Genomic DNA, 11,857 nt, shown 5'->3' on the forward strand with positions numbered 1-11,857 from the left:
GACTGGGGTTCAAGGAGACAGAAGCAGACATAGAAAAAGCAAATGTAAAAGACGGCCCAATCCAGGAAACACACAGCCAAGCAGACGAGCTCCGAGCCAGCTCCCATGTCAGAGGATGAAGAGAGCACATCCAGCCAGAGTCAGAGAAACAGGACGGCACTGAAAAACAGGCTGATCTCCAAAATCTATAAACAAGGATGTTGATGGCAGCAACACAGCTGATATTTCTCTCCAGGATGGAGATGTATATCGTTATTTAGAAAAATATATATGGATGGCATGCCTTTTAGGAAATTATTTTTCTACATATATTGATGAGTAATATGTTGAATGAAAAAATGTGTAATTTAGTTTCAAAACAGATGAGTGAAAAAAAAAAATATATATATACATATATATATATATATATATATATATATATAAACATACACGCTATGCATGTACATACTGTACATGCATAGGGGGCAAAATAAGTAATGAACACAGCACCATTTTTTTAGTAAAAATGTTTTAAAAATGACATGACATTTTCAACAGATGTCAGTAACAATCCATGCAATCCACACATACAAAGAAATGAAGCTATAGAGTTCCAGAAATTAAATTATGTATAATAATGGCACAGGGAAAAAGTATTGAACACACTTATCGAAATACTTTGTACAAAAGATTTTGTTGGCAATGACTGCTTTAAGATGCCTCATGTATGGAGAAATACATTGCATGCAATGCTTAGGTGTGATATATTTTGTATCTCTGCTTCTGTCTCCTTGAACCCCAGTCAGCCTCAGCAGATGGCCGCTCACACTGAGCCCGGTGCTGCTGGAGGTTTCTTCCTGTTAAAAGGGAGTTTTTCCTCTCCACTGTCGCTACAAGCATGCTTAGTGTGAGGGACAGTCAGAAAAGAAAGTTATAAAAACACTAAATCAGGTTATCCTGTCAGTATTATCAGATTAACTTCAGATTATTTCTATAGCACCAATTCACAGCACAAGTCATCTCAAGGCACTTTACAGTTCCACCAGATCATCCAGTCAGATTCATTCAAAGTTTCCGTCACACTAAGCATGCATGTAGCGATAGTGGAGAGGAAAAACTCCCTTTGTTGTGAATTGGCACTATAGAAATAAACTGAATTGAATTCACTTTAAACCAGAGCCCGTTAAAGTAGATATCACGAGGAGATGAAGATAAGGAATGGGAGGGGAGACTTGGCTGAAGAAGCTGGTGTTTGTTTGGCTGCTGCTAGGAGATGCTAACCCAGAGCTCCAGTTTCTAACTCAGGCTGTTAGCGGTTAGCATGAGGATCAAACATTTTCTCAGATAAATCAGAACGATGAGTTAAAACGACTGAGAGATGCTTCACTGTCACTTTAAACAGTCTTTCATTTTCTTCCACTCTGATTTTATGTTAGCTTCCGCTAATGGTGCTAGCACTAGCTAATATAGGAAACAGTAGATCACAAACCAATCACATTTATTGGTTTCAGCTGATTTCTCATGTATAACGACTCATAAAACTTTGAAGAAATGCAATATGATAAAAAACAGCTCTACTAATGTTAGCCTTCCTGTGTTTAATCTGTTCTAATCCTGTCTGACCTAAACAGCTACCCAGCATGCATTGCACAGGGAGAAAAAAATGGAGACTTCCATAGGTGAAGAATATAACAAAGGATTTATGATTTTTGAAGATATTTTATGTATCACAAACAGCTAATTTTAAGTAAATAGGCCAACATGTTCAACTAGTCATGGATCCCTTTAAAAGATCTGTATAATATACAAAAATAAAAGTTCACTTTTGTATTGGCAAAAAAAAAAAAAAAAATACACAATTTTTTGTTTTGTTACTTCTGCAAATTAGAAAAAGCCCTTTAGATGTATTTAATGAAATGACAGACCTAGGATGGTTAGCTGCCTGCTAATTTATAAAATACTCTTATTGATCTTTTGTTTTCTTGTTCACCATGAGCAATAAGATCCTTTTAATTTAGAACACATGGCAAACTGATATAAAACGACAGCAAAACATATCTGATTAGGTTACACATTATTTAGATTTAAACAAAATGGATTAAGTATATTCATATCATGTATTTTTTACACTTAAAATGTTCCTTATATGGTTATATTAGCAGATTACAGCAGCGCTGGAAAATAAAGTTCTTCACTGTCACAGAAGATTGATTCCGATCTTCATTTAGATAAAAACCAATATTTCTTTATATTCATTAAGGTAGAGTTTAGGTATCAGTTCTCTGTCAAATGTATTATTATTATAGCACCAGTATTTAAAAAGACAAACACTCCCACACAACGTCAGCATTAAAATAAACCTAAAATCTACTAAGACAGTTTAAAAAGGTGGATCAAGTCTTCTTTTGTTGTTTTTGTTTATCTATAGAGAATGGAGTACCACCTCTACCATATTTAAAATTTAAAACAGAAATAAATAAATGCTCAATAAATAAATAAGCATAATTAATTGCCCCCAAAAATAAAATAAAAAAAATAAATGTAGGTAGAAATTAAATTATGAATTGAGACATAAATGTATATATCTCTTTTAATTAACTTCTTTATTTATTCACCTTTGTAATATAATCTTCAACCTTTTTTTTAATTACCTATGTTTTTAAGTATTCATTTATGTACATATTATAATAATTGTGTCTGTTTTATTCTTCCTTTGTATTTTTTTTACTCTAATTATTTCTTCAATGCTATTTATTTCTGCCTGTCGATTTGACTTTTCTGTTTTCATTTCTGCCTCATTATGCAGATGAGGAGGGGGAGTGTCTTAGAGGGTCACCTTCTGCCCATTTATTTATTGAGCATTTATTTATTTCTGTATTCATTTTTACATATGGTAGAACTGGTCCTCCATAACAGAGCAGTTTAAGTGGAAACTGAATCCATGGAACAGAAGAATCGCTTCAAATTCCAGATTTCTGATTAGTTTAACCATAGAAACGTTTTTCACATTGTGGTTTAATGCAGTGGTTCCCAAACTGTTCTTGATGCCCCCCCAATTAAAGAAGATTTTTGATAACCCCCCTTTGGACACCTGTCAACGTCAACTGCAGTAATATGTAGTAAAAGCCTTTTCTTCTTTTCTTTTCAAATTTATTTATATTTTATATCCTAATTTTTTTTTTTACTGATTTTTCTCAAATTTTGTATTTTCTGTTTTTTTATTATTTAAAGATTTAATATTTTAATTCTCTTTAAATTTCTTTTTTTCAGTTCAAGTTTCATGAATTCCTCATAAATGCATTTATCCAGATCTCGTTCTATTCACTTCTGGGGGCGGGCTTTCCCCTGGAGGAGCAAAGACGCATCTGGATTGGTCTGCTGATCATTAGTAACAGAATTTTTATTGGTCAAGAGGGAACAGTTTTGGGCTCTGTGATCTGAAAAACTCACTAGGAAAAACAGAAATTAAAATTAAAAAGAGAATCATTCTAATTAGAAAATCTTTTAACCCTTTATAAGGCAAGTTAGCATTTTTGATCTTTTGCCAACCTCTTACAAATGGAGTGCCCCCTCAGCAAGTTCTAGAAGCACTAGATCTATATCCAGCCATTCAGTAAAGAACCTACATGGCTGTACATCTTATTTTGGCATTTGACCAATTAAATGAGCCCTTGAACGATATATTACCTACTGTAAATTAAGTAAGAAAAAAAAAGTTAACAAGTCATGAAAAAAAGTTAAAAAGCTAATTGAAAAGTTCAAGACTTAATAAGCCTAGTTAACAATTATATTTAGGTTTAAAACTAAAAAATATAAGTGCCAGTATCAACATTAATGCCTCTAAGGTTATATTGCACCAAAACATTTTTTTTTTTTTTACTCAGAGTGTTTTTCATGAATTTCTGATAGATGCACTTTTGTTTTTTTTCTTAATATATTCAGGAAAGTTGGTGTTTTTTGTTATTACATTGACATAAATTTTTGCCATCCAAATATCCATATTTTTTAATGTTCCAAATGTAATAAGGTCTTGTCCTGGATTCCAATACTTTTGACTTGAAATTTAGATTTTCAAAGTATTTCACTGAGTGCTTTATAAAGGGTTAAACATAAAAAAATATAAAATCTGTAAAAAAAAAAATTTGAAGAATAAAATATAAAATATCAAGTTGAGATTGATATATTGATTTTCCTTTTTTCAAATTTCCATCCAGTTTAGGTCTACCTTGACCTCCCCAAACCCCTGTAATTACACTAAGCCCCCAATAGGAGGCGCCTCCTTTTTGGGAACCACTGCTTTAATGTTAAACACTTACTATAAGGAAACCAAAAATAAAAAGCTATGAAGTAAATAAAACAAATGATGTGCGGTTCATCCTGAGGGCCGCTGTCCTGTTACAGGGGGAGGGACTGGCCCCCTGTTGGTCCTTTTCACTCTCAAACAGAGAGAAGCTGACTCCATACAAGCAGCTACTGAGAAACGTTCTTCTCTCCTCCTCAATCAGCTGTGGGGCTGCAGAGCAAAACCAGCTTATCCAATCAGCTTTCCTTCAGGCATCTGTTGGTTTTAAATCAGAGACACCAAAATGAAAAGCAAAGCTAACTGAGCCACGGGAAGCTAACAAGCTCAGAAACATTCAAGCTACAGATCAGAGGAATCTGGATCACATCTATGGCGCCAGAATTCTGCCAAAAATCCACACCTCTAATAAATACTCTTGTACTCTTCTTCCTGTTAGCAAAGCAACTTCAGGCTAACTGCAAAGTCCTCATTAGATATAACATTGGCTGTTTCTCAATTCACAAGAACGTGAGTACGGACTCGTGTTCTCGCCCAGTATGTTCTTAAGAAGAACACAGGAGAGTGTGGACTCTGGGAGAACGGGAGCACACAGCATAAATCTGGGTCAATTGCCATATTGGGGCCCTGTGATTCTCTATTTGCGCATTTAAAACCTTAAACATGCGCATGAGCAGTTTATGGGCGACTGTATGAAGTAAAGCTGCTTGAAGTATTTAGTATTTATTGCATGTTTGGACTTTTGCCTGAATCCTGACGCCATACAAATCACCTTTATTGAAGCAGTATTCCCGGAAACAGGATCGGTAAATCGGCGGCCTCAACATTAACGGACAGCTGTCTCCATGACGACCGGTGTCCTTGTGCATACACTGCACCACTCGTGATTGCAGACCTTTTCCGCATGTAGATGAGCACTGAAATAACAGGAGAGAGTTATTCATTATGTCTGACATACGGCTATCTGTAGAAAAGCTGCAGGAAGGATAACTCCCTAAAGGTTGGTCAACAAACCAACCTGCAACAAACCACTGCACCACAGATGGAACAAATACTGAAAAACAGAGTTTCCCTCAGGTGACACATTTTATTTTGTATATTTGCTCTATTTTCATTTAATTGTTGTGAAGATGATAAACATACATTTAATGGAAAACACCTCAGAGACTAAACAAGGATTTAACATTGAATTAAAGGTAAGAAGTATTATCCTGGGAGACATGGAGACAAAGAACAAAAAAAGGTCAAGTATTGCTAATAAATAGCAGGATTAAATGTACATAGTCAATTTATACGACTATACAAAAAAGACCAAAAACCATTTGATTATGATAAAATAAGGTTATATACACTCAGCTGTCCTGATAGTGTTTAGCTACAATTCCAGCACCAGGTACAATGGGCAGACATAAACAGAAGTGGCGCCATCTGCTGGCACTAAAATATTAAAGCCCAACCGTGCAGCGATGCCTCATAAAGCTAATTGTGTTCAAACACCAACCAATATTAATTAAATAAATTGATCTACAGAAACTCAGAGCTCCAATAAAGAAAAACCTCTAAGATATTGAGTTACTACTATATAAATTTAAAAAAAAAATTTCCTCAATTAACCGATTCTTGGCAGACTAAAACGGGTTCCATCCTAAGCTCAGCTTTAACTGTACAGTAACCAAGGTGTTACATTGATTCATACCTTGGACCAGTCTCCAAATCTCCACTGGTAGCATCCAGACTCGTTCTCACAAGGCTCTTCCTGATTTGGCTCAGAGGAAGGATCACAGCCCCCTTCTGGGTTTTTGCACCGCACTGTCCTTCTGCGAACACCCTGACCGCACTCTGATGAACACTGGAAAATATGAGGGGAGTAATGTTCAGGAATGTAACATTACTGTTATGTAAAATAGATTTTGTTTACAAGAATGTATATTTACATGCCATATTTCTTTCTTGTGGTTAGTGTAGAAGAAAATCCAAATAATGTTAAAGTCGCAGGGAAGCAGCTGTTCCAACCGTTGCATTTCCTAATTCTCCCGAGTGGTGCACGACTTTACACGAGTGAATAAAGTGAATGTGATTGGTCATTTATCAAGGGGGTAATTGTGCCGGAAGGTTTACAAGCAAGTTTGGTTGAGGCCGGTTTGTCGGAAGCATCTTGCTAACCAGTTAGCAACTTAATTCAATTTCAATTCAATTTAGTTTATTTCTATAGCCACAATTCACAACACATGTCATCTCAAGGCACTTTACAGTTCACCAGATCATCCAGTTAAATTGATTCAAAGTTTTCTATCTAAGGAAAACCAGTTGATTGCATCGACTCATTGACTCAAAGGCAATCCCTCACACTATGCTTGTAGCGACAGTGGAGAGGAAAAACTCCCTTTCAACAGGAAGAAACCTCCAGTAGAACCAGGCTCAGTGTGAGCGGCCATCTGCTGAGGCTGACTGGGGTTTAAGGAGACAGAAGCAGAGAAACAAAAAGCAGCTGTAAAAGGCAGCACCATCCAGGAAACAAACAGCCAGGCAGACGAGCACCGAGTCGGCTCCCATGTCAGAGGATAAAGAGAGCACATCCACTTAGTCTCAGTCAGAGAAACAGGACTATACTGGAAAACAGGCCGATCTCCAACATCTATAAGCAAAGGTGTTGATGGCAGCAGCACAGCTGATATTTCTCTCCAGGATGGAGTCACAGCCAAACGGGAACAGATGAGGCAAAGCTACTATGAAAAAAAGCAGAAAGAGCAGAAGGTTAGAGATTGAACTAACAGATTCTGCAGAATAGGAGAACAGAGAGAGAATGAAGCAGAATGATGAAAAGGGGGTCCCTATGTCCTCCAGCAGTCTAAGCCTATAGCAGCATAACTATAGAGATAGCTCAGGATAACCTGAGCCACTCTAACTATAAGCTTTATCAAAAAGGAAAGTTTTAAGCCTAGCCTTAAAAGTAGACAGGGTGTCTGCCTCACGGACTAAAACTGGTAGTTGGTTCCACAGGAGAGGAGCCTGATAACTAAAGGATCTGCCTCCCATTCTATTTTTAGAAATTCTAGGAACCACTAGTAAACCTGCAGATTCAGAGTAAAGTGCTCTGTTAGGAACATAAGGAACAATCAGATCTCTGATATCAGATGGAGCTTGGCCATTAAAGGCTTCAATAAACTTAGTGCTAGTAGGTTCCCAATGGGAAATTCCATTGGGACCAAGTAGCACTAAATTGGTGACTTAGAAACGACACTGTCAAGGAACGCTATGGACAGAGGAGACATGCAAGAAGAGGAGAGTTTAGTGTCGGAGGTCGTGGATGAGTCTCCTCCATCATCCATTTTTCATTTAGATGAGGAAAGCGGGGACAAAGATGTTCTGGAGCTTGGTTTGGTGTAGAAGGCTTACAGACGTACATGTTTGAGCCCTTGCCTCGCAACGCTGCCAGTTCTGTTAGCTCTTTGCCTGCTGAAGACACAGACGTCCATCCCCGCGAACACTGGGACGGAACTCAATGGGAAAGGAAATTATTCTTATTTCAACCGTTGCGTATATTACCTGCTACGTATGAATCAAGATGCAACAACCAAAAACATTTGGTTGACAGATGACCGTTAATATATGATTGATAAAGATAAAGAGTACATTTGACTTTTAAATATGACTTCCCTACGACTTTAAGAAAATGGTTAAGCCTAACCTCTGACCACTCGGAAGCCTCCCACGTCGAGGGGCAGGGGTCGACCTCACAGCCCCGTTGGACCTTAGGTTTTCCTCCATTGCAGTACGAGTCCTTGGTGTGCATGAGTGAGCCATTTAGTGAGGGGTAAACACAAGACACCTCTCTCTGCTGCAGACCCCGACCACAGGACACAGAGCAGGGTCCCCACTCACCTGTCATCCACCTGTGGAAAATGTCAGGTCAAGCAGTTTTAGTGTGAAATAAAGTTCCTTTAATGGGGACAAAAACATTCAACATTGCCGCTAATAATCCAATGCAAGACCCGTCTGTCACCTATGCTCCTGGGTAAGCTTCCTCAATTAAAACACAAAATCATGGAGTTTTTCCAAGTAAAACTAATAAAATGGAACATGACAATTTAGAAATCAACACCAGAGAATAAAACATAAACGTTTACAAATGTTTATTTTACTCTGAAACTACAAAAGCAGATCTGTGTAATATATGATTTACTAACGCAACACAACCCTGTAAATGACCAGAGCTGTTTGCTGCACAGAGATTATGCAAACGAAAAGAGTTTAAAGGAAACTGGAGGAAATGTTAGTGCAGAAGGGGGAGCAGAAGCCAAAGACAGCAAAACCAATGAACACATAACTTTATAGAGAGCATGCGGATAAAGTTACATATTAGTATTGATGAAATGACATAAATATACCAATAACTGATATCCATTTATGCCAATAACCAATATTTACCAATGATTTATATTAGTAAAGCAGCAGCTTTGGTGCTGATCTGTCAATTTTTTTTAGATTAATCTATTAATAATTAGATAGCAAAAGACGCTTTAAATGAGATGTATGCAGAACTTAAACCATCTGAAGCTAAAACAATGCTACCTAATATTCACAAACCACATTATCTTTCTAGATTAAATAAAGCAGTTGTATATAACTTTATGGTTTAAGGAAAATTACTACTCATAATGGGTGTCTCGTTCAGCTAATTGCATGTCTGTCTACTCCACTTAACGATTAATCAATTACTGAATTAGGTGATGATTATGTCAATAACTAATTAATCAGATTAATTGTTTCAGCCCCATATATTAATTCTTCTCTATCTGGGCACCATAGAAAACCAAACCAGAGTCAATGGAAGTCAATAGACGGTCAATGGAAGTCCATGGGTAGACCTCAGTAGGTCTATGAAACAGAGGTCTGAATATGAACGTGTTTCTGAAAGTGGGCGTGTCTCTGGGAGGCTTACCTGTATTGGCAGGGCAGAGTGTTGCAGCGCTGCACCTTGGGCCGGGGCCGGGTCTCGGAGCGACAGTAGTCATTACTGACGACTTCCATGCTGCCATTGACTATCTGCATACAGGAAACCACTGTGCTCCTCTCACCTGTGCACACAAACACAAACATTTGAGGCTCCTTTCCTCCTAAAATCTAGAAAACATTCAGTGATTCTATCGACTCCATCTTAGCATTTAGGCTCATTCCTGCTCTTGTTTGTATCAATCAAAATTATCCATTAATTGACAGTAAAACCAGAGACATTAATATCAGAACAGACTAGAATACATTTAACCTTTATTGCTTTTATTGAGGAAATCTAGGGTGCCAGCAGCTAGGTGAAAAAATGGACTATATATTACCTAAACTACTTGCTAACTCAGGAGTCTTTAGGTCCAGGTCTTGAGGGCTGGTATCCTGGTCATTTGACTCAGATGCGTTAAAGCTGAGAAACATCTAAAAGGTGCAGGAGACTGGACCCTGAGATCTGGAGATAAGGACCCCTGCACTAGCTCATCAATACAGTTAAAATGGAGTTCAATCACTTCCAAGGCCACAGGTTTAAAAAAGTTAAATAAAATAAATACAATAAAATAAACCTCCTAAGAAAGGGTTAGAGTTGATTGTGTCCTGTGAATTGGTGCTTTATAAAGGGTTCAAGAATGGCCTGTTTTTCAATGTAGTCCTGTTTCTCTGACTGTGACTGGCTAGATGTGCTCTCTTCATCCTCTGACATGGGAGCTGGCTCGGAGCTTGCCTGCCTGGCTGTGTGTTTCCTGGACGGCAACGCCTTTTACAGCTGCTTTTTGTATCTCTGCTTCTGTCTCCTGGAACCCCAGTCGGCCTCAGCAGATGGCCGCTCACACTGAGCCTGGTTCTGCTGGAGGTTTGTTCCTGTTGAAAGGGAGTTTTTCCTCTCCACTGTCGCTACAAGCATGCCTAGTGTGAGGGATTGCCTTCCAGTCAGTGAGTCGATGCAATCAACTGGTTTTCCTTAGATAGAAAACTTTGAGTCAATCTGACTGGATGATCTGGTGAACTGTAAAGTTCCTTGAGATGACATGCGTTGTGAATTGGTGCTATAGAAATAAACTGAATTGAATTGACCTCCTCAGGAACTCAGTTAATGCTAGTAGGGAAGTGTGGGAGGATGTTACTTGTGAAACTTGTGGAAGTCGAGCCGTAAATGTTCCTCTCTCCTGACATCATCTGTTAATGGTGTTATAACAAACTGGAGGTTTTAGAAAACTGATGGATAGAAATGCACATTTTGAGCGCTTGCCAGCTTTCTGAAGGAACGATCGCTAACGGCCTGCAAACTTCATGTTTTTTCTGATTAGCTTGAAAGAGCTTTTTGGAATAACTTTCCATGGCAGACCTGTTGCATCCAACCCATACATCACCGAGGGTAATGCAGAGCATCGTATGCAGTGGTATAAAGTAGACCAGTCAATAATTGTCTAATTATGTTTTTGGCCCTTCATTTCCAACCAAAGGAGCCTGAATGCTTGAGCAGACCAATAGATGTTTATCACTCCAGGCTTCTGATGATCTCGGTTTGTTTTATGATCAAGTGGGAAATCATTTCACAGGATGTGGTTATTTTTACATGTCTGTGTTTAGCATGTGGATCTCTTACCTCCTCCACAATGGACAGTACAGTTCTGCCAGCTGCTGTGAGCCCAGATATAGAGGCTCTGTGGCTCCGTCTGTTTCTCATTGACCCGGTCCTGGCTTGTGTTCAGAGGTATGGTGTACTCATAGTGGATTCCATAGCTCTGGTCATGAAACAGCAGAACCTAAGGGGACAGCAAAGAGAACCACAGTGAGGTCAAAGCTTGTGGAGGCTTGATAAGGCGGATGATGTTCAGTTCAACCTCGAGAGACTCAGTCAGAACATTATTGAACTGAATGGAAATATTGTTCTGGAGCTCAGACCCCAGCAGAAGACCAAGAGCTCGATCTGCTTATTGTGGCAGATTTAATGAGTATTGAGAGGTCGCCCCCCTGTGGCTGGATGGAGTCATAGAAAGGATGGGCTCTAAAAAGGGCAAAGTGGAGTTACAGCTCGTCCTGAAGGAGGAGGGAACCACGGCGACTTAAAAATGATGCAGTGGAACCACGCAGAGCAGAAGAAAATTTACAGAGGTAGATCTAGGTAATGTGACAGCCGGGACATGCATGTAAGGATTGAAAGAGTTTTCAGGTTAAAAATGATGCCTTGGCTCCAGTAAGGCTGATTTATACTTCGAAATTAGGCTGCCTGTGTAGGTGTCACGATGAATGCAGAGATGTCCCCGCCCCTTTTGCAGACACTCTGCTGCACGTGCTTGTCCACAGTTAGCTATGTTTTTCTGTGCCTGCGCACTTTCAGGTGTATATCTATGGTGAGCTATGGTTTCAGGCAGTCATTGAAGCTTACCTTTCACACCACGGTTCTTTGAAAATGGCCGCGGGTCATGAGCTCTAACCAGTGGTGAGACCATTTCAGCGTTTCCCGAGTGATTCTGATTTCCTGATCCCGTTCCCTCTCACCCTAGCCTGGGTGCCATTCTGAACGTAGTCCCGCCCACAACGTTTGAGGTCGGGAAGTTCGGTCTGGCATTG

At 38.9% G+C, this 11,857-nt stretch overlaps 1 protein-coding gene across 1 annotated transcript in view; it reads right to left on the reverse strand.

The window, feature by feature from the left end:
- Positions 1 to 4,063: 4,063 nt before the first annotated feature.
- LOC107096438 (A disintegrin and metalloproteinase with thrombospondin motifs 17-like) overlaps positions 4,064 to 11,857 on the reverse strand; it is a 38,586-nt gene continuing 30,792 nt past the window's right edge. The window contains exons 14-19 of the mRNA XM_015393089.1: positions 10,890 to 11,049; positions 9,222 to 9,357; positions 7,968 to 8,172; positions 5,976 to 6,128; positions 5,052 to 5,196; positions 4,064 to 4,537 (exon numbers count right to left, since the gene is read on the reverse strand). Coding sequence (XP_015248575.1) covers positions 4,530 to 4,537; positions 5,052 to 5,196; positions 5,976 to 6,128; positions 7,968 to 8,172; positions 9,222 to 9,357; positions 10,890 to 11,049 — 807 coding nt within the window. The 3' untranslated portion in view covers positions 4,064 to 4,529. The remainder of the gene's footprint in view (positions 4,538 to 5,051; positions 5,197 to 5,975; positions 6,129 to 7,967; positions 8,173 to 9,221; positions 9,358 to 10,889; positions 11,050 to 11,857) is intronic.

This window comes from Cyprinodon variegatus, unplaced genomic scaffold (genome assembly GCF_000732505.1).
Source record: "Cyprinodon variegatus isolate N-32 unplaced genomic scaffold, C_variegatus-1.0 Scaffold624, whole genome shotgun sequence".
NCBI classification, from domain to species: Eukaryota; Metazoa; Chordata; class Actinopteri; order Cyprinodontiformes; family Cyprinodontidae; genus Cyprinodon; species Cyprinodon variegatus.